Here is a 23758-nt window from a genome sequence, read left to right on the forward strand (position 1 = left end):
ATCTGTTACTGTCGGTGTGTTTGTCAGGAGGCCTTCTCCATGTCTGTTCCTTGTACAGGAAACCAAGGACAGTCATACATTACAGATGCAATGGTGTTGTACCCAGAGGGAATGAACACCTCCAACTTTGACATGTTTCTATGTTTACTATAGATAAAGATCATGTTGGACTACAGGTTTGGCTGCTGAGCACTTTACAGAAGTCAAACGTGTGTTGTCCTACACCAGACTGTACACTAGGTGGCAGCAGGGAGCCACAGTGAGAAGCCTCCAGGTATGTTTGCTGCCCCTCCATGGCGTCTCTCTTAAATTTGATGGTTAATTTGTTTTTAATCCCACACATTTTAGCCATTTGCACACACATATCATATATCCTTCAGCTGTTAATGCTCTGTTCTCTGTGTGAACTTGAAGCCACAGACAATATAGCAGCAGCACCACCGTAAATCCTCATAGCTATGACTTACAGGATCTTCATTTTGTCATCACAGTGGCAGAAATGGGCTTCCAGACATCGGCCTGGATCAGGCCACACAGTAAATACACAGTGGGTGGATGTTGCATGAAATGTCCCGATGATGTCATGACGCAGGGGGGCGGGGACTCCACTTCACTGAGCTTGAATGTAAAGCAGGGCTCATTTGGAATTGTAGATGTGACCCCGACACACTTTATCTTTTTACTTTTAGCACACGCTGCAGCTGACGTCCAACATTCCATTGGCACCTTTATGACCATCAGGCTGCCCTGACTCCATTCTGATTAAAGGGAACAATCAGCTACAGAGATGAGGCCATGACAGACGACTTGATGCCTGTAACTGTAGCCTTCAAAAGCCCACGCGCAAGATGCAGGGGAACCAACCAGGGAGGCATCCGCAAGAAAGTAGTTTACCTCACAATATGTCGGTCAAAGGCCCAAGTAGCCTTCAGCAGAGGTCAACATAAAGGTGGCATGAAAAGGCGCTGGAGGAGGAAGAGGAGGGACGTATAGTAACTTAGTAACACACATCTGTGAATGAGTGAATCGGTGTGGTGCTGGATTCTCTGGTGGTGAGGTAAGTCTGTGATGCGTCAGGATTGACCCCCCCCCCCCCCCCCCCCCCCTCGGGACACGTCGGAGCACGTCTGCCGTCAGCTGATTTGGCCCTCTCAATCCACACACTGAGCAAGGTGTGTAAGCGAGACAGCGATGTCACACCAGGAATATATAGATATATAGATATTTGTCCATGTCTAGAATAAGTGAATATATATTGATAGGTCTGGAGTCAGGACCCCTGATGTGAATTAATAACGTAAAAAAAAAAAAATCAAGAAAAAGAAGGACGTGTCTAATCTTTTAGGTTATGCGTGGATGCTGAAGGGCATCGCACAAACATAACTGAGAGGTATAGGAACACATATTTGAGCAGCGGTAGTATAGTTGGAGAACAAAGTGGGCGGTCCATCTTGCGCGTGTTCGTGTTCACTCTCTTGGACTGCATTAGATCACACAAGAGCAAAGAGCCACAGAAAGGGCTGCAGCTTTTATCAGTGAATTGGGTCATACCGTGGATCCAGCCTCAGGCCCGCCTCTCCTTTCTGTATAACCATACAATATATGTATATATATATATATATATATATATATATATATATATATATGCTCCTATCAGAGGAGCCCCATGCTTGCTGCAACTGACCTGCAGCCCTTAACCTGAGCTTGAGTTCCCCAGATCAACCAAACCATAACTCCCACACTCAGACTGTGTAGAAATCACTTCAACAAATGATCACAAACTAACTGCCATGCAGCTAGACAGAGGAGCGGAGTTGGTTCCGGGGACTCTTGGATAAGTAAGTGCGTATGTGTGTGTGTGTGTGTGTGTGTGTGTGTGTGTGTGTGTGTGTGTGTGTGTGTGTAGGGGTCCCTCTTGCAGGTTAATCCGGCCCCTGGGCCCCATTTGTTAAGGTCCCCTTGCTCTTGAATCTAGACTAAAGACACTGATAATCCTGATAATAAATACGTGTTTTAACAAAAAAATTAAGACGAAAGTGGTGCCCCCAGAACTTTAAATGTCTGTGCAAGTATAATCCTGACTTCATTAAGTAGAGCTTTGTGAGCGGAGGTAACGAGGCGGAGCCCCGAGTCCTGTGTGGAGTGATGGCTAACGCATGCTAACGCATGCTAACGCAGCACTGAAGCCTTCAAAGCTAATGCGGCATCTAGAGACCCAACATCAGATGCAAAAATGAATTTGCAGATTATAAGGCTGTATTTTCATTTGAACTTTAATAAAATTGCATTTACAATTTATTTAATTTGAAATGTATTTATTTATTATTTTGAACCTCAAATTTCACATGTCTACACGGTGCCAGTGCAAGACGACCGCCAGGGGTCTCAACCGGCCCTTCACACAAACACCAGTAGCCTTGAATGCCACTTCATAAATATATATATATTATGAATGTCATTTCATAAATATCAAGTGTGTGTGTAATTAGCACTCAGACAAGTTTTGCGTTATTATCAGCACTTTTAATAATTACTCAGAGGCACAAATAATAATTTACAGGGCTACCTTCCTCTATATGTGCACCCACAAGTCTCTCACACACACACACACACACACACACACACACACACACACACACACACACACACACACACACACACACACACACCATCAGTTCTGAAAGAGGGATGCGATTGAACATGTTTCTTTTTCTTTATTATTTCTTCAGCCTCAGTGACACCTTGAGGTAGATAACATTCTCCAGTCACCTCAAACATTAGAGCTGTGAAACACACAAACTGCTGAAAATTATCTTCACCTCCCCAAAAACTTGGTATATGTTTTTAGCGTGGTCTGTTTTAGGGTTTCTTGTGCTGATGATCTCTTTACGCACAGCTTCTGTTATTCAGCTCAGGAACCAGATTAAAAACAAAAAAAACATTCTTTAATAATTTATCTTTACGATCTCCAATGTTTCAAACTTCCTAAAAACTAGATCATTTCAAGTTTTACTGATGCAGAGTTTTAAATCTTCGGCGGCTAAAATATAAAACTGAACAAAGGAAGCTGCAACGTCTCAACTTCATAAAGGAACCGTTCTTCAGAGAGCATTCGTGGGTGCTTTCAGTCCAGGGTGCCACTGTTTCCTGAGGGAGTCAGTCCTGTGCTGACGGGTCGGAACAAAACACATAAAACTCGACATCCGCCAACGTCCTCACTCTGTCTGCCCCCTTTCAAAGGAAAAAAAAAACGAACACTTAAAGTAACAGTAGATGAATTATAACGTAACAAACACTACTGGAGAACTAAATAGTTACACAGGCGCACATCAACAACGGAACAAAAACACAACACGGATGTTTTGCCGAACTGACGATCAGAAGTTCTTGTTTTTTTTCTCCCCGCGAAGACGTGCAGGAGAACACGGCTTTCTGCTTTACAAAATACTGCAGCTACATTTGAAAAAAGAAACTGTGGAGGTCCACGAGACAAAGGGTCAAACTTGTTTGTCTCCGTACAGAGTTTATAAGTACAGATGGTTTGAAATCTCCCTGTTGCATTTGCTCAATTATTCATTTGCACATTTTTAGAATTCTAGCCTCAGACGGGGATAAGCTGTATCATAAAAAAGATAATAATTGTAGTGCTTTTAATTTTTTAAGATCGCCAATGTAAAAACCAGCTGCGGCCACCGTCCAAGATGCTCCAAGATGCATCAGTGATACTTCCACAGTTTCTCTCCGAGTCATTTTGGCACTTTTTCTCCTACACATGCTCGTTACAATGAATCTACTCTGCTTGGTACTCAAAGCCTGGAGAGTTTGGTTTGGTAAATTATTATAAAAACAATGAAACATGAGCATTAAACAGTACAGAATCACTTGCTGTCTGCATCCTATCCCTTGAGCTCATTCGTCGGCATCTCCCTCGTGCCGCGTTGACCAGTAGGAGGCGTCTCTGCAGGTGACAGAACCGGGCTGAGAGCGCGCAATTAATGAAGTGCTGAGGAACGCGTAGTGCAAAGTCAACAGTGCGGTTACTACGGCGATATGGAATGAGTTGCTCCGATGCACGAGTCAGTTTGTGCTTTTACATTTCACACTTTTGCTAAATGCCGACAATTGTGAGGGCAGATTCTGTTTCATTAAGCTGCAGCCCTGGGAATTAAACAATCTCCCAACTGAGCTCTACTTCAGTCACCATAAATATGTATACATGTGCATTTAATGTGTCATCCTAGAAAGCTGACAAAAGGTCCGAGAGTATTAGCTATGGCTATTTTCCCTATTAAAACAATAGTGTTCTTTGAGGGTCGGAGATGTTGAACACGTGTCAGTACCACATATCTAAAGCAGAAGGTGGTCCAACATGTGGTGCCCATTCTCCCCGTCTGGTCCTTCACGAAATCACAACGGCCGCAGGACACCACGACTACTAACGCTGCTGAAGGGACGACCTCTGAACGACCTCTGAACGACCTTGTTCTGCGACATCCATGACCGCCTGCTGTTAAAAAGTCATTTTAAATGAAAGCATTGAGCACAAACGGTGATACAGGTCACCAAACTGCATCCGAACCAGTATTAAATATATCCAGTCTACAAAACCTCTCTGGAACTCGTCCCCTCTGTGCACCTCCCAGAATGCAACACAAGAGGCTCACGTCATAACGGCAAACACACGTTCCCTCCCTCGCTTATCTTTACGCGGTGAACGCCGGGAACGCGACGACACAGACGACAGAGGGAAAGAACACGAAAAGTAACAGAACATGACGAGGGCTTTTTCAGCGTTAAATGAATAATGTTAAAGTGTCTCTATGCTCTATTCTCCACATGCGGGGGAGGCGGGGTTCTGTGGTCCGGTGTGGACACACACACACACACACACACACACACACACACACACACACACACACACACACACACACACACACACACACACACACACACACACACACAGAGCCAGTCCTTCATCCTGGGGTCCTTCAAACACAAGTGGTCCCGGCTCCCAACAACCCCCCGCCCCTTCATAAAAAAAAATAAAAATTAGGCTTCCTCCACAAAAATGCCCGGTGACCGTTAACCATGGCAACAGCCCATGTGTGCAGGATTGGGCGTGAGAGTTCTTTTTATTTATTTATTTTAAGAGTAGATGGTGATGACTTCGCGGCCGCCGCCTCGAACCATGAGGACCCGGTTCAGACCCTCCAGGAGAACCTCCAGGAACTCCATGTCTGAGAAGACAGCGGTCAAGAAACAAACACAGAAGTAATTTAAACTGCACGAACATACTGGAGTAAGAGAGCAAAATCAGTCTTGGATTGGAGTCGTGTTTATGCCCAGCTGATGAATGCAAGTCCAGTATTCATCTTTTTTAGCTCTGTTTTTGGCTCCACCAACGGAAATATCTGACTCTTTATTAATAATAATAATAATACTTTAATTTTATATAGCGCTTTTCAAAATGCTCAAAAGGCGCTTTACATATCTTTAGTCTTTGAAAGGATTGCACTAAAATGCCCCGTCAGGGTAGTAAATCTAGCAACTCACTAACCCGATCCAGCAAGTGTTAAGCAAATTGTTTTTTCCCAGAGCTAATAATGGAAGTAGCTGAGGAGCGAGCCATCTCACTTACTCCTCATCTCGGTTGAGAGTTGCATGTGCCAAGTACCGATCGGGAACTTATAACAAATAACAGCGGGTTACGACAAAGTTTATGAGCTGGCGCTGGTAAATAAAACAATTTGTAAAGGGTTAAGTAAAAACAGAAGTTCTGTCCATAGCTGCTTGAAGGATACAGTTCTCGTCTCCTCCTCTGTTCCTGGGCGGGCCGGGCATGTTCAGCAGAACCAGTTGAGCTCCCTGCGACTTGTTGACCACCACCTCGTTCAGCTTGACGGCCGTGTGCATCCGGCGAACATTCGACTGGTTCCTAGTTTGACACGGTTACAGTGAGAAAGGCCAGAAAACGTCTAAAGTCACTTTTATACGGTTCTAAAATGGAAAAAAACTAAAGAATTATGAATTTAAACATCACTAATACACTGTGTAAACATCAGTATAGCATATTATAATGTGTTTATACACAATATATGTTATATACATTAACATCTTCATCAGGGTGCGTTTTAGTCAAAGTGAAAAACAAGGCATGGTTGAGGGACTTTATTCCAAATAAAGTGGCAGCATTTTCAGACAAAAGGAACATGCAGTATCGCACCCGAAGTCCAGGCGGTGTTTATTATTGTTTAGCATGGTACTGTGCATGCTGTAGTCTTTCAAACTAACTGCGTCCTGTTTATTAATAGTTAACACTGTGAAAAACAGGACCTCTTTAAATGTTGCCTCTTTATTGTCACCTCTACAATGTGAAAGCAAAAGCAATGAAAGCACATGACGGAGACACACACAAGCCATTTAACATGAACAAGACTATGTCACAACATTCTGCTTTCCATTCTACGGAAGAAAAAAAAATTACGATTTTCATGTCAAGACCAAATACAAATATATATTTTTTTTGTATTTATTTGAAAAAATAAAAAATGGAAAGCACAAAGTTGCTCATGCATACAAACAATGTCTTCAATAGGACATGCAAGTTAAATCCATCTTCTGCCAACATACTGTTTGAACAGGAAGTCCATATTACAACACAAACAAGGACGCAGACACACACACACAACCACCCACAGGTGCGAGCACATGAGGACAAAAAGCCACAGTCACCACAGCAGCACACACAAACAGCCTAGAGCAAAATAAATGTGACTTACAGACTCTCCCACTCTCTAGAAGGAGGAAAATGGGACACAACAGAAATAGGCTTAGATGCTTCCTACATCAGCTCTACCACAGCGCATGCTTCTGACTGTCGCCCAAAGGTGACCCACCGAAAAAACCCAAAGGAAGTGAAGTAGAAACGTTTGAAAAAGTCATTTCTTCACATCCTGTGAGACGATGTGCTTTACGGTGACCTGATGAAGTCCACACACTGATAGTATGGACCACAGACTGTATGGACCACAGACTGTATGGACCACAGACTGTATGCAAGGAGGGACGACATGACGGCTTCCCCCGAAAGTGATGTCCAAAGCTCTGTTGCCCCCTGGTGGCTGGCTGCAGTATAGCTCAGAAACCCTTTTTCCCCGAGAAGTTTAGTTTAAATTAGATATTTGGCTAGGGAAAAACACACTGTATATAATCAGAGTTATGATGTTAATTGACCACAAAATGATCACAGTTAACTGGCTCAGGCCCCACTCACCCACTGTGGACCAGTGGGCCCAGATGCTCCAGGCTGTGAATTTTATCGAGAGTTTAACTGCAAGCCTAAGACTCCGGATGGACATTTACCTAGCGAGATGGTCACCTGTCACAATGTATAGGTCAAAATGATTATTCGGTTGACATTGGACTGGACAAGCTAGGTTGAATATGAAACTAGGTGATTTCATTGGGATTCATTTGTATTTGATATACACTTGTATTACATATTGTTATTTTTATAGGGTTATTATAATCGTATACAATATTGTATTACATGCTGTGTGAGACTCAGTCAAGGAACTTGTTCTAATAAAAGTAAAAAAAAAAAATTATATATTTGATGCTATAAAAAGGGGTTGGAAAACTCAGAGGAAAGTTGCCGTGCAGTCGGAGGCTCAGGAATGATATGTTGAGTAGGAGCGTTTAAAGAAGAGACTTTAACTTAACGGTGATGGTCTGTTTGTATGTAAAGATCTTTATAGGAACGTCTGTTTATAAAGCTCTTAATATACAGACTTTGCTAGCTCAGCAACATTTCCACTGACAGTAAGGCTAGCTAGCACTGTCTGACCTTCAGTTCATATCGGTCGGATAATGTTTCCCGAAACACAAATCTTCTGTGAAATAAAACGTTTTAATTTGATCATAAATGTTTTCAAAGAGGTATTACAGCCAAAGAGACACGAGGTGCTAATGTCAGTTAAGTACAGCAGCTAAGTGGCTAACGCTAACTTGCTGCAGGCGCGCTCCCGCCTCATGATTGGTTCGGGCGCTGGCTCCACTACCCGATCACGACCGAGGCTCCAAATTACATCACCGGCGCAAGATGGCAAAAACGTAATCTATAATATTCATGCTTCATTTTTGTGCAGCGGGAGGATACGGCAGACTTCAGACTTGTCAGAGGATGCAGACAGACTAGTGATACTCCATCTCTATACAGGCTATGGTGTGGACAGTATGTGAATGTGTTAGTCCAAACAGCAACACGGTGTGCATGTGATCTGCGTGGTCTGGCCATGCACTAGGACTGAAATGGCTGAAAGTGCACGCACACACCAAATGCAGCCTGAATGCTCACACCATGCAGAAGGTCGTCCCAGTTCACCCATGTCACCACTACTACTACCACACCATCCTGAACTATTGGCAGTGCTCTATGTGTTGTAGTTTACTCGTCAGACCCTTGCAATACTTCATATATTTTGACGTTTCAAATCTTGTTCAAAATGGTGCAAATGTCTCTCACCAGGCTCATGCCATAACACCGGGTTTTGTACCACCTTTACAGTATCTGTCAGCAACATATACAATAGGCTCCTTAAAGCTACACACCTACAAAGAAAAACGTTCACTTTTCCCTTTTTTTTTAGGCCCCCCCCCCCCCCGTCTGGTGTTCAAACAGAACGTGTACTTACGGTTTCATGTTGAACAGGTCGCGCACGGCCACGTTGGCGTTGCACTCGCGGTTGCGGTTCCGCTCCAGGAAGAGCTTGTCCTTGGTCCAGGTCATGTGCACCCGGTCGGGCCCGGCCTCGGCCTTGTCGTTTATCGCGGCGTGAGACGCCGTGTTTCTGTCGTGGATGAGCTGGGCCTGGAGCGGAGGGAGAGGGAAGGGTGAGGAAATGGAGTGTCAACCGGGAGACGCTCCAGTGGAGAGATTAAACTCGAGAAGACTGGCGCTAAACTCTAAAGAGTGAATAAAAAACGAGAGGATGACAGGGAGGAAGTCCAAGATAATTCCAGAAAGACAAAAGAACTCATGGGAGGGAAATAGACGACAAAAATAGAGGTGAATAAAATAATGCAAAAAAAAAAAAAAAACTGATTGGCCAGAGAGAAAGAAAACCGGGATCAAGGAAGAACTTCTACAAGTTGATACAACGTTGGGTGAAACCATGCTATAGAATAATACAAAAACCTGTTCACAACAACCCACATGGACCATGATCTAGACAGGCAGACTGAAGGTCCCGGCAAGGGTTGAAACACAACATTCATGGGCGACTGACAAGAACAGAGCAGTGGTGGTGAAAGTGAGGAGGTAAAGTATGACCTAGCATTGAAATCAGATTCAGGCCTTCCAAAGAGTATGGACCCTAACACAGCCTGGAGTGCAGGGATAATACAGCACAGCAGAGTGGGATTTACTACATTAACATTAGAATAAAGTGTAATCTGGTTTCATTACACTTGACAACAACTCTTATTGCTTCTGCTCTTGATCTCTTTTCAAAATAAATAAATAAATAAATAAATATATATATATATATATATATATATATATATATATATATAAATAACCACAGCCAAAAACAATAAATGGCTGGGTTATAATTATCTGCCACCATTAAGATAAGGATTATGGCCACTGTGCTCCTTGGTATCAGTTTATGTTTAATAAATGTGCCTTGATAAAACACAGGCAGCGCTGGTGAAACAGCAGGCGGACTACGTAACATATTAATTAGATTAGAATAGTTAGATTTGATGTCTTCGTTGTACTAAAAAGACATGCAGATGTCTGTGGTAAACAACATGCACAGCCTTGTGTTTAAAGGATGCATGTTTAGTTTCTGCAAACCTGCTATGTCAGTGGTACAGGTGGGAGGGAGGGAGGCAGGCAGGAGGGGTGGGAGATGACTGGGATTAAGCTAAAAAGAGAGTACAGTATTGTCCAGTCAGAATGATGAGTATTAATCACTCCTGGATCATAGCCCTGTGAGGCCGTAATGCTCAATAATAATATAACCACTATGTTGAGGTTTCTGAGACAATACTGACCACTCACGCTGGTTGAGGAGGTGGGGATGAGGTGGGGTTATGGGGCGGCAATTTCAAGGTGCAATGGGCTGGTGTTCACAAAGCAGCTCTCAGTGACTAAACAGTTCGTGGCGCTACTGTCGAGGCAGAGACTGGACCTGAATCATCAGATGTACAAGGTGGGCGCTATCTGTAGTCGTGGACCAGCTTCTCTTTCTTTATTCGGAAGCTTGTTTTGTCAGCGGCCTTATGGCCCTTTTCAGACTTTACAATGGCTGACTGGGATGTCACACTGGTCCCTTTTCTACGCGGACCAACTGGTTTTGGCCCGACTGGAATCACAGGGAAGCAGCTTAAGCTGTGATGTAACACGGCAACTCATCATCTAAGTACCTTGAACCAGTATATGGTATGCACATGAGCTGATGCTATGGATCAAACCACAGATGAGCGAAAAAACACGATGGATTAACCAGAGAGGAAAACATGTTCCTCTACTTCTAGTTCCACACGTTTAATGGTGCTAAAGAAAAGCCTTATCGTGAATAAAATCATCTGTACATTTTTCAAAATCCGATCTTTTATCATGAAACACAACTCACCGATTACTACTCTCTGGGTTACATTTCTCAATTCAAAGGCCATTCTTTATATCATTTAATAATTGCACCCACAGCTAGACTGGAAATGCATTTCCTATGGCGCACAGCAGTATTACTGCTCCTCCACATCTGTGGATTGATTATACTGTGCATCATACTAGAGTGCGTGACATGATCCATTTTCTCTAAATATTGGGGGTCAAATTTGAGTCCAGATTTTTAAAACCATGATTATGATAAAAGTCATTAGACAGGTGAAGACTGCAGCCAGAGATCCAGCTTTGTGAAGACGGGTTTGTGTATCTAACGGCGAGGGACAAGTGTGTTGACAACAGCGGCTACCTCGTCCTCCTGATTGTCCTCCACGACGGAGGACGGCCGGCTGCGGGTCGTGCCCGGGGCGGCTCCCGGGTTCTTCCTCCGGATCGAGTTACGCGACTCGTCAGTGATACTCTGAATCTGAGCGGCGCGGCCCGGAGAGGCGATGGCAGGTGAACAAGGAGAGGGGGCCAATTGTCATGTAACGCAGTGGTAGGCCACGTCTACTACAACACTGTTTGATTCAACTGTGTGGTTATTTATGGAAATGACATACTGTAGAATCTGACCAGTGAGATATCGAAGCAACTTCGATGTGATGATTACACTTGCAAACGACATTCAGTAACAATAAATGGCATGTGCTTGAAGATGTTCATGATCTAATGTTATTAGTATCTCATCTAATTTGCTTGTGCAGCTGTAGAGACAAAGCGACCATGAGTGCAGGGCTGCGTTACCTCTCTCTCCCTCTCAGTCCTGGAGAGCTGCATCTGTTTCAGCATCTGAGACCTTTGCTCCATCACCAGCGTCTTCTCATAGGTGAAGGCCGAGATGTCGTTATCGTGCTGAGAGGACAGAAACAAAGTGCAGACACACACAGATATAATGAGCCCTTTAAATAGCAGGAATACTGTGTTAATTACTTTGGACCAGGTTTTTGATGGTCAATGGCACAATCGCCCCCTGCTGCCTAAAGATAGCAATGCACCAAATATGCACCTGACCTGGTTCATTTTGTTTATCTAACTGCTTAAGACAAAACTTAAACTTAAGACTAAAGTCACAGATTTGAAATGAAACATCACCATCTATTTACTGTTGCATGACGGGCGAGGGTTGTTTTACAAATACATCCAGATTTGCAAACAAAGAGACGACAACATAAATAACTGCAAAATAGATACTGTTTCTTTATAAAGCATTAATGAATGAAACTTCCAAGCCTTTAAGACTAAAACCATATTCTGGCACTGTTCAGCACGATGTGACAAACTCAAGTGCTCTAGTACTGAAACTAAACATAGCCGATAGAGAAACACAGTTTTTCTTGTTTTTGAGATTTGTGTTGCAAATATAAAAACATAATGAGCTGCTGCGTTACAGGCTTGATTGATGTAGTGCTGCATCATTACCGTTGCAGGATGCAATGCAGTGTGCTATTCTATCATGCAAAGTCTCACCATCTCCACCACTTCCACTTCTGCATTCAGTCGCAGGTGGTAGAGGAACATCTGGAGATCCTTCTTCATTTGGATGCTGTTGTCGTCCATCTGGGCCACAGTGAAGATGCGCATCTTACACTTCCTCCACACCTGGACAGACCGGGAAAAGCAAGACCGTCATTTACGGGGGGGTGGATGAGTGAGAAAGCAGGACCGAGGGGTGGGGGAGGAGGGAAGAAAGTGTCAAAGAGGGAGAATTCTAAAATGCAGTGAGAAGGATTCTGGACCAGAGTACAGGAATGAAAAACATGAAACAATGACTCGTAAGTGTTGAGGGTATCTCAGAGATATGCACCGACCTTGTGCTGTCGCAGCAGGAAGGGGAGCAGCATCAGCATGCCTCCATCGTGAACCACCCACCACACGTCGATGGTGCCCTCCCCCAAGCGGTCCAGGTTGGTGGGGAAGCTGTCCACATTCTTAGCCACGAGCAACGCATGCTGAGCTGCTGTGGACTCCCGCACCGTCTCTGGATGGACAGAGGGAGAGATGCAATGCAAGATGTATCATCATTACTTCCCATGCAATTTCTGAATCACTTTGGATGGACTTTTCTGTAATTGTCCACAATACTCAACTGATTACAATGCATTTCTCTCAATACATATGTATTGCAATTTATTTTGCACAGTCTCCCGTTCAGTACCTATGAAGTTCTTCCACGACTGCGGGTCGTTGGCCTGCCTCCAGGTGCCGGGCCAGGCCATGAGGACCGTGTTGTGCTTCATGCCTCCCAGCCCCGCGGACTGGATGAGGTGGGAGACGCCGTCTCGGAGGTTTGACGACACCACGACGTGACAGAAACCCTTTGTTCGCTCTTCTGACATGGCAGACTTGATGTTCTGGACAGATAAAGACAGGAAAACAGAAAACATTCAGCACTCTCTTTAGTATCCATTCAGGACTAGTCATGAAGACAAGGCCCGTGAATACAGCAGTCTGTGTACACTGGAATTTCAGCTTCTGCACAGATTAAAAATGCTTTTGAGGGACATGGTCTGATCAGTTGCACAAAATAAAATGAAAAGACCTACTCAGTTTGGCCAGTAGATGGCAAAATTCACCTTCAGTCATGTGTAAAATGCAGCACACAGATGATCGTGGGTGATTTGGACTGTAATGCTCAGCAATGACTGAGCAGATAATAAATGAAGTAGCATAAAACACAATTGATGTTTTATCAGAAACTTTAAGTTGAGTGCTGAGTAAATGACAAGAAACTTGTGCCTGCCTTTGCATTTCTTCTGCTTATGCATGCTGATGTTCACATCTCCAAAATACCTGCTCAGCCTTCCTGGCCTCCACATCTTTGGTGAGATAGGTCCCCTCCAAAACATTGCCCACGATGGTGAGGCCTTTGCCTGCCTTCAGCTGAGTGGTGAGGGACAGCAGGCGGGGGTGTTTCACTCCTTGATCCGAGTCAAGATTCAGGAGCACCAGCACCTGAGGCCTGGAGACAGACAGACAGACAGACAGACAGAGAGAGAGAAAAAAGGGAAGTCAGATGTATCTGTCAAAGTTTAGTGCTGTGAAAAGTGCATTACTTCTAATTTTGCAGGGAGACCTTGGACCCACTAGAGGCAACTGTTAGCACAAGTACCTTCAATGAGAACCAACTGTATAAATGGAAACATCCCATCCCTAACAATACACAATGAGCGTGCCAAGAAAGTAGATGACGCTGGTTTGGTGTTTTGGAAAGGCAGTCTGCAAGGTCAGCCAGTGTGGTCCTTCAGTACAATATAAAGACTCATCAACCTCCTCTGTCAGATTAGGACCAAGAGATTACTTAAATTCACCCTCTGTGTCTATTCCTGTCTCTCTTTTGTCCACCACAACGGTGACAGGTGGCACCGTGCCTGTGACGACTAGGGTTGGGTACCGAGAACCGGTGCCATACTGGCACCGGTTCCAACACGTCCAGTACCTACCGGACCGAAAAGCAACGCAGATTTCGGTGCTTTCTTCCGGTGCCTGAGCAAATTTAAATACTTTTTTTTTTACACTACTCTGTAAAGTTGTACGGTATATAGATACTAAAAAGGTAGCGCGGTGCCCGCACGCTAAAAACGATTATTAAAATAGCGCGGATCAGAGCGCACTCGCTGCTCTGCTCTCTGTCTGCCTGCATGCAGAGCGGGGCTCGAGGGGGCGGGGCTTCCAGCGCTCACACACACAGTGCGCGCACACAGAGATCGCTGGAGACACGAGCACGAGCTTTTGAACGTCCGTCCTCGGCTTGATGGAACAAATCTCTCCAGTTGATATTAATGATGACGTGTAGTCCAGTAAAGCAGCAGTTTTAGGATCCAACAGTGTCTGAGTTCTGTTGCACACGGTCCCATCAGGCCACCTGACTGTTCTTTTTTTAAATATACATTTTTATAGTTTGAAGTTAAAAGGTTTGAAGCTGTAGTTTGAAGCGTGTTTTGTATGTACTTATTTATTTATATCTATAGTATACTTTAAACAGTTAATAATATTGTTCATTTTGAAGAAAAAAAATTGCCTTGGCAATAAAAAAGTATCGGTTCGCGAGAGCGTTTTAAGACATTAGCATAACGGAGCTCAGCTAACCCTTTATACCAAGTCTTAACCTTCAAACAGGCCAACTTACAATCCAAAAATGTCTTCATTCTGTTGGTTTAAAAACTTGTTTCGGTCCTCACTATATAGAAGCACAAAACACACACAAAGACACACACACACACCTCCAGTTCTTAGTGTGTGGTGGAGCCTCCTCGAGGCGAATGAGGGCGTAGCGCGCTGCGTTGAGCGACAGGCCACGGATGCCGTCTCCCCACTCCTTCTCTGCCCTGTAGCAAACACACGAATAATCAAGAATTATGACCAAGAAGCAACAAAATGAGAACACACACACACACACACACACACACACACACACACACACACACACACACACACACACACACACACACAGAATGTTAAAAAACAAAACCAGTGGATGTATTGCAACAGTTGTACACTGTTTTAATGACATAGTGTGAATATAAAGCAAGTATATTTTTGTTGAGCTCAGCAGGGCTTAAAGTAACATGAAATATAATTAAAGAGGCCTTCTGTTAAGTTACATTTTAAGATTGAAAGATCTTATTCTGAACTATCACACTGATGAATGATCCTTCAATTTGTTCCAAAAATGAAGGGAATCTTGTTGAATCCATGTTTTTCCCACCTCCACAGTGGCTCAGGTAAATTATGAATTTAAAGCTGCATGTCTTGCCTGGTAAAAGTGTAGTCATAGCAATACATGTCAAGATGTCTTATCAATTACAAGAATAAATTGATATTCGGTGTATAATGTGTGCACAGTTTCCCAGCCTATTTCTATCATATTTGAACTTCTCATTGTCAAGAATGTAAATCACAAAAAGAATTAGCAAAGAATTCTTACCCTCTGTATTCGATGTATTTGTAGATGCAAGTAGCGATGGCCATGGCCACAATAGCATAATACCAGGAGCAGATGAACATGAGAGCAAGACACAAGCTCATTCCCAGGAAGGACAGAGCCCTGCAGAAGAAAACACGGTTTTACAACTCCAGTAACTACGTTTACAGACAAAGGGAACCAGATTAAAATGGTGGTGGCGTGGTCCTGTAGCGCTGAACGGATCTCAGTTCAGGCCATCAGCACACAAACCCCACTGAACAAACTTCATGAGGAAAGTCTCGGTCATCTCAGCAGTAGGTCTCTGATAGGTTAAACACACATTATGTCCTTTTTCTGCACGAGCTGTTGCTAACATTTTCTCAGCTTGTTTCCCTGATAATTTAAGATCCAGAAAGGTGATTCCTCGAATCCTTCATCTGGTTGAAATAGACAGTTACAAAAGACCGAGATCTAAAAAGTGCATCTGAAAAATAACTGAATACAAATTAATTGTTTTGCAAGAGCAAAGTTGATATGACGCCATTGATAGGCAACCAAATTAAACAAACCGTTACCTTAATTAAAATGACAAATCTTTGGGGTTTGAAAGTTATTGGAAACATTTTGGAGAATGTAAGAACATAATAATCCTTTTAGACATTATAATGGTGAAAGTTAGATAATATACCTTTAAAAATTCCTGATGATCCTCGGAGCCTTTTAACAAATAATGACAATTTCGAATACTCTTCTTTCACCGTGAGAAAGTAAGTGTAGAGAGTGAATAAGTATATCCTGAATAATTCATCACCCACCAGTGGTAGTATTTGAAGCGTGGCCTCCAGTTGGGCGTCCGCAGCAGCGTCTGAAGTGCACAGGCCAGGTTGACAAACAAGTAGCACATGAGGAAAAACCTGCGGGAACAAGACATTCACTCATCATCTAAATCTCCACTTTATGACCCACTGTAGTCAAATAGATCATAAGACTTTTCTCTGCTGCTCTCGCTTGATGCAAAGAGAGGATATATGCGTCTATGCAAACAGATACTGACATGGAGAGGATCGGTGCCACGGCGTCCAGGGAGGCGATGAGGATACCGATCTCACAGATCCCACCGGTCAACAGCAGAGCCCAGGTGGGTTCTCCGTTAGCTTTCCCGTGACCGAACACCTAAAACGCACACAGTCGAGTATGAAATTAAAGATAAAAGCACATGGGGCCGGGGACGGCTTCGACTGCACGCGTCTGACCTGCAGGAACGGTACGATGCCGTCTCGTGCGATGGCCTGCAGCAGGCGGGGGGCGCCGGTCAGACTTTGTAACCCCGCCCCGCAGCAGGAGAAGAACGAGCCAATCACGATAACCCAGGGCGAGGGCCATGATAGCGTGCCTATCACGAGGTTCCCCTTCACTGCATCCCCAAATCTGCAATGCAAAAACAATCATCATCAATTATACATTTCAAATCAATGAATGCCTCGTCTTAAAAACTGTAGACCGCTGTGTCTTAAAAAATAAAACAAATGTACAATCTTAGAAAACTTGTCACAAAGAGAAACTTTCATTGTTAAAAGAAGGCTATATTTCCATGCTTCTGTGTCTGTGACTAATGGGCACAACCCTTTTTTAAACTGGACCAGTATAGCTGCTAAAGGAGTTATCCACACCAGTAATTAAATCAAAATAAACTACAGCGTATGTGTTCATGGTAATGAATGTCAGCCTCATTGATGTGTTTGTATTAGTTTTTGGACAACAATGGAGCTCTATTAACAGCGTCAAATTACTTAAAAGCTTCAACAGTACTTCTCAGGACTGAGGATTAAAATGTTTGTGCGACGGAACAGTTCTCTAAGATTCACATCACATGAACACAGCATAACTGTGAATATACAAGAGAATAAACTGGAGAATATACAATCTGAGCCTCTTGTGATGAGGGCACTTAGCGACTACATAATCTCATCCATCTGCGCTCAAGATACTCAGAGGGCAAACAAAACCAAAATTATAGAATCTGGAACATTTTTCTTCAGATACCTCTCTTATTATTGCCTTTTACACTTTATACATATTATCTTACTTGTCTCGAAGCAGAACTCCCTCAATGGAGGCACCAAACAGAATCACGCAGGTGATGTCTGGAAAGCACTGTTCAGGAGAGTACATTTAACCCATGGGCTGTAAAGATATCCACTCTACACACACTCCTACAGGTGGTACCTGCTCTGTTGCATTAGGCCTTGAGCCGGCTTTGTATCTTGTTCCAATGGCACTCCTGCCAACAACATATGAACCTGGCAACTGAAGTTGTGATTCACAAGCTCCAAACTAAGCACTTTAAGGCCCAGCTGATTAAGCCAGAAGAACATTTTTTTAACTTTCTGATATTAGTTTCACGAGAAGGTTAAAGGATACAGATGAAGGTGGTTGTGGCGATGGCCAAGATGGTCCCGATGGGGATGGACTTCTGGGCATCCCGCAAGTCACCTGACCGGTTTGAACCAGCCATGATACCTTAAGACACAACAGAAACTCTTTAGAAATGAAACAGAACTCGTCAAATTCAAACACAATGTGTATGTGTGGGCGTGTCGTAGTCTCACCAGTGACGGACGGAAAGTAGATGCCGACCATCAGCGTGAAGAAGGTGGTGATATCGTTGAAGACGTAGGGCAAGTACTTGTTCTGGGTAGGGTCACCTCCATCCACTGATTCCAGCTTCTTGTCATCTACCAACTTACCCAGAGGGCCATACATTGACCACATGTTTTCTACAAGAGACAGAAGGCAGCAGTCAGGCAACTGGTTGGAGATAAAATGACTATGGCCATGCTTGAGCCATGATGGTCTTAATACAGTGGACCAGTGGGGTCGAAATAAACAGCGCCAATCCTTGGCTGCCCTAACCAGAGGAATAGAGTCGAATCCAACATGTCACAAATACCAGGGCTGGACCAATTTTTGTCCGAAAAAATAAATAAATAACCTTGAACAAAATCCTCAATTTGAACCGGGATTCATCAGGTTAAATGGGTTAACTCCAGTTTTTTGATCACAGTGAACATTTTGTTTTTGAAAGGCTTAACGCCAACAAATATGGATTGAACCAGAATATTACTTTAGATAAAAACATGTTACAACTCTCTGGAGTTATTGGGAAAGTTCGGATAACACGAGTCATTAACAATGAAAACCACCACTGGGATCTAATTGTACAAAGAGTATAATACTGATGATATTAGTGTAGCCTGGTCTTTATCCGTAACTGTGCAGAAACGCTGGGTTTAAACAGAATGAAAAGGCATGCAAAAAAAAATAGCAAAAAATAGCAAAAAATAGCAAACATCGACCAAGCCACTACACTGATCTTTTTCATCGTCATTTCAAAGTGAAATTCCGCTGGTCTATTATGATAGGTGGACGAGATTGAGACATAAAAACTCATTCTGGTTAACTTGGACACGTTAATTGTGCATTGGGGAAAGTTTTAAGGATTTAAGAGAAAATCGTTCAAGGGGCTTTTTTTTGTTGCCACATTTGCACACTTCTACTAAAACATCCAGAGGAAACTGTTCCAACCTGAGATGACTCCGCTCCTCAGCCCGGGGATGCCCTGCACCTTGGTCAAATTGTTCAGGTTAAAGTAGTCGTTGCAGGTGGCGTTTAGCTCAGGCCCGTCGCAGAACTGCTGCCACAGCTTAGTAGTGACCGTCACGTTGTCAATGATCTCCATCTTGAGACAACGGTCGAAGTTGTGGTTCTGCAGAGTGCGATTCCCCAACATGCAAACACTGTGTGGAGGAGCGGGACATTTGAAAAAGACACGCTGATTAAACTGATCAAACTATTCTGGACATTGGCTCACAAATCTAGTCTAACGCTCCGCTCATTGTTCGATGCAACATCGGAGGTTAAATGTGACTAAATAAGGACTCACGGGAAGTCCGGGGGCTCAAAGATGGTCTTGATGACTCCGGCATAGATGGAGAGGATGGAGAGAATGACGCAGGCCAGGAAGACCAGCGCGAGCTTGTTGACATACTTCACCCCGACGAAGACGACCACGGACATCAGCGCTAGGCAACATGTGCCGTAAACGCGCATGTTGTTCAGCAGGGCATTCACCTCGTCCTCCTTTTTCTCTGCCACGAAGATGGCTGCTTTAGGCACAATGTAGGTCTGTATGGGGAAAGGGAAACGAAGACGTAGGTGGTGGAGATATAGTAGAGGATGGCTGCTTTGTCGAAGAATTCGACGCACGGTGTTCACTCACCAGCAGGATCTCTATAGTACCAAGGATGTACATGGAGCCAGCGAAGGTCGTGCCCAGGTAGAAACAGAGACCAACCGCACCGCCGAACTCTGGGCCCAGAGATCTGGAAATCATGTAGTAGGAGCCTCCAGCTGGGAGAAAGAGAGGGGAGCATAGTGAGAGTGAGTTCTCTTAGCTTTTCAGGAATCTCTGAACCCAATAACCAATAAGAAGGTACATCTTCGTTAGACAATGGCTTCCCAGATTGCGTTTTAGGCAATGCATTCAGCCTCATTTGCGCTCCACACAGACTGTTTACCGGCATTCAACCAAGGCCTGCTTGAACGTGATTGTAGTCGGAGTAATATTGACCAAACGAAAAAGGAGAACGCTTGAATTTGTTTATATAGATTAGTTTTCAGGAACTAAGACGTGTCATGGACCATGGATGCACAAAACAAGCAACATTGTTGTCCCGGTTTTGATCAAGACCTGGGACCAACAAATATCTGCAATCAGTTACCATAAACCAAAGGAGAAGTTGGGATCTATGTGATAAAATATCCTTTAAAATAAGTCTATTTAGCAACCAATCAAATAGCAACACTCCAGTTGCTTGAGCACATCAGCCAAATACTAATACTCCACTTTATCCTCATTAAACAATGCAATTAAATTGCTGAGACAAATCTTATCTCTTTATCATTTCTTAAGTTTGTGTATGTCCGAGTACCAAAGCGGCTTACCTGGGACAACACCATTGGTAGCGATTGCACTCATGGATATGGCCGTCAGCATGGTCTGTGGACAGAGGACAGTAAAGAACAAAGACATCAGAACAAAACTCTCAAATCTAAAGACCTTACAGAGGACGTTCCTTTGAAATGTGACCTAGTCAGTTTATATTCCATAATGCATTGGAACAATGCAGCTTGTGATGCCGTTGTCACACATTCAAAACAAAGTATGAAAATAAATTAAAAAAAACCTCCCTAGTCATTTTTTAAGCCCACCTATTAATTTTTTAATAAATAAAATAAAACTAATTTTCCGGATCTTCGGTACAATAGGAAACTTGGAGGCCCTAGTCTTGCATAAATCCGGTTACAATACTTATTAGGGGCTTTTGCTCTAATCTCTCAGATTGGTAACGGATACAAGCTTTTCCGTGAAATCGTTCTGTGAAGTCCTTGCGACGGAGGATATTTAACACCCGCATGTTACCTAACAGCAAGAGAGGACAGAGCAGAGAGCAGGGAAACTAGATAAGAAGCACAAAGAGGACAAAAGCAAGAAAGACATGACGAAACTTAAAGGGTGCCAGAAAGAGGGAGGGGAGAAAGCATGAAGGTGAAGGAATATAAGACAAAAGAAAGGAGGAGGAGGAGGAGGAAGAGGAGGAGGGACACAACCAAGATAAATCTTGTGCCGGGCGTCCAGTTTAAAGTGGCAGACGATCTGGAGCAAAGCCAATTAGCTGACAAGTTAAAACTTCCGCTTCCTTTGAAACCTAAAGCAGCTATACACAAGCTTGTCTCGAGTCCGTGACAGCAAAGGGAAGTGAGAAAAGACACGTCCTCAATGCTGGAAAATGACCACACTTTCCATGTGGACACATGTGGGTTTCTAGAAGAAATTCAAACGGAGCCGGAAGCCAGTCAGACCCAAACAAGGTCCAACAACTGCTTTAACCAAACATCGCTGTGTTCCATGGAGCTCAAAGTTAACCAAGACGTCACTGGCAACACAAGTCATCACTTAAAATAAAGAAGCTAAAATCATTTGTTCTGGTGTCTCATTTCTTTATGATCCACATTATGAAACTGCTTGACATTTCTGAGTAAAGAGCACATCATGTGAACATGTGGAGCCAATAGTGCTTTCATACAATAATGACTCTAATGTGGTTACGGTAAATATGTCCAAACAACTGTATTACTCAAATTATGAGACAAAGATCCTGTTTATTTCAATCCAACACAGTATCTTGTCTTATATCATGTTGACATGACAGGATGGAGATATAATAACAGTAAAACAGAGAAAGTAAAAGTAAGGCGACTAAAATCATTAGAAATATATAACCGGTCATCTGCAACAATGTGAACGACGCAGTCAAATAACACATTGCACTAATTTATTAAGCAAATCCTAATGCTATATATTCATAAAATTAATAAATATGGCCCAAAACTCATCTTTCGTTGAAATTCTTTATTTTAAAATTATTATTGACATGATTATGATCTATCAAAATGTCTGCCAGAGAGCCCTCAAGCGCGCCTCAAAGTCCGTAAGGGTGGAGATTGAGCCGTGGTCTCAAAAGATTCACCCTGAGCCTCTTTGTGGACATCTTAAAACACACACACACACACACACACACACACACACACACACACACACACACACACACACACACGTGTGTGTCTCTTCATTTGTAGTTCTTTTGGTTGCAATAAAACCGAAACGGCTTTCATGTGAACAGTGAAAAAAGGAATCATGAGTGATGAATAATAAGGGAATATGAAAACAAGAAAGTGCACACAGTAAATCATTACTGGCCCACACTGAAGTCAATCACCTTTTCAAGTTATTTTTAGTCATTTCTGGTGTTGGGTCTAGAGCACACATAACCTGACCTATAAACAGGTAGCTGATGTGGAACCATCAGTGCAAAGTCAGATGCGGCCTTAGCAGAGAAAATGAACATTAATCTGTTTGACTAAGCTTGGCTCTCTTCTTATGCAACAGCAGCGACGGAGTGAAGGGTCAACCCGCCCGGTGCACTTCAGCTAGATTGTAGCAAATGAAAATGGAGACCACATCTTTCAGGGAAAACTGTTGTTACAGCGACACAATCCGATATTAATTCACGGCGCTACAGACGCAGTGTGATGGGTATGAGAAAAAAAGAAAGAAAAAGAAAGTTGAAATCCGTGGCTTTGACCGATTCTTTCAGTTAAAAGAGATTGGAAATACATTTAGTATTTTAAATTCCTGACGTTTCATAATCTGGACTGTGGTCACTTTGGCCCTGCTTTAAGAGACATTGATCATGTCGTTCTATTAGAGCCTCCCCTGATGAGCCGAAAAGCATTCGACTGAGATAGCGCCCAAGGATTTTTTTTATTGGTACTTTCCCTGATTAATCTGAAGTAATCCATTGTCTGCAGCTCGGATCGGCAAATATAGCCACTGTGTGGGTGTGCATGTCGCTATGTTTCTGACACTTTGCAGATGGAGGGATTACACGTACCATTAGAGGCTTGGAGCGTATGGGAAATGGAGAGTCACAGTGGCTAAATATAGGAAGGATCAGTGACCACTAAGTCAACCTGCATGCCACTCTTTACTACCCGTCTGCCATTAAAAGTTGAGGTTGCATCCCCTCCTCCCTGTCACCACCAAAACACTCATGGACACATATTCACTCTGCTGTGCTCATGTGTTCATAACGCATTAATTAGCTGGATGTGTACATTAAGCGCTGCGCACTCTTACATAACCGTGCATGTCATTGCTCTAATGGCTCTAAATCCATGATAAAAGACACTAAACGTCCACGTCAGGAGTCACTGCAGCTCCTTGCAGCACCATCCTCCAACAGAACAACGAGTGGAGCTGCAGATGTTGTGATTTTTTTGAAGATGTTCTTCAGAAGTATAGTCCGGGTAAAGAGAGGGGCGAGTACTCACACACGAGCAGCACAAGCAGACGATAGCCAGGGACTCCAAGATGCCGGCACTGCCGACAATCCAGGTGAGTCGCAGAAACAGGATGACCCCCAGAATGTTCTGGAGGCACGGGAGGTAGACGCCCATGAAGGTCCCCATCTGAGGGCTCTGTGGAAGGGGTTGGGGTGCAAAGCAGAGGGGGGAGATTTTCAGCAATGTTATCAACAATAAGAAGCAAAAAAAAGAGA

At 43.5% G+C, this 23758-nt stretch overlaps 1 protein-coding gene across 1 annotated transcript in view; it reads right to left on the minus strand.

Annotated features, from left to right (window-relative positions):
- Window positions 1–5106: 5106 nt before the first annotated feature.
- The window catches only part of slc12a7b (solute carrier family 12 member 7b), a gene marked incomplete at its 5' end in the record, with an annotated part of 52505 nt that continues 33853 nt past the window's right edge, over window positions 5107–23758 (minus strand). Inside the window, 23 exons of the mRNA XM_079234159.1 lie at window positions 5107–5237; window positions 5802–5935; window positions 6780–6794; window positions 8694–8869; window positions 10983–11099; window positions 11420–11527; window positions 12143–12274; window positions 12484–12653; window positions 12831–13026; window positions 13466–13634; window positions 14896–15000; window positions 15600–15719; window positions 16394–16492; window positions 16633–16751; window positions 16832–17006; window positions 17665–17722; window positions 18000–18098; window positions 18188–18355; window positions 19164–19375; window positions 19522–19763; window positions 19858–19988; window positions 20583–20637; window positions 23532–23678. Coding sequence (XP_079090285.1) covers window positions 5146–5237; window positions 5802–5935; window positions 6780–6794; window positions 8694–8869; window positions 10983–11099; window positions 11420–11527; window positions 12143–12274; window positions 12484–12653; window positions 12831–13026; window positions 13466–13634; window positions 14896–15000; window positions 15600–15719; window positions 16394–16492; window positions 16633–16751; window positions 16832–17006; window positions 17665–17722; window positions 18000–18098; window positions 18188–18355; window positions 19164–19375; window positions 19522–19763; window positions 19858–19988; window positions 20583–20637; window positions 23532–23678 — 3039 coding nt within the window. The 3' untranslated portion in view covers window positions 5107–5145. The remainder of the gene's footprint in view (window positions 5238–5801; window positions 5936–6779; window positions 6795–8693; window positions 8870–10982; window positions 11100–11419; window positions 11528–12142; window positions 12275–12483; window positions 12654–12830; window positions 13027–13465; window positions 13635–14895; window positions 15001–15599; window positions 15720–16393; window positions 16493–16632; window positions 16752–16831; window positions 17007–17664; window positions 17723–17999; window positions 18099–18187; window positions 18356–19163; window positions 19376–19521; window positions 19764–19857; window positions 19989–20582; window positions 20638–23531; window positions 23679–23758) is intronic.

The sequence above is a fragment of the Taurulus bubalis genome (assembly GCF_910589615.1).
Source record: "Taurulus bubalis genome assembly, chromosome: 18".
Taxonomy (NCBI): Eukaryota; Metazoa; Chordata; class Actinopteri; order Perciformes; family Cottidae; genus Taurulus; species Taurulus bubalis.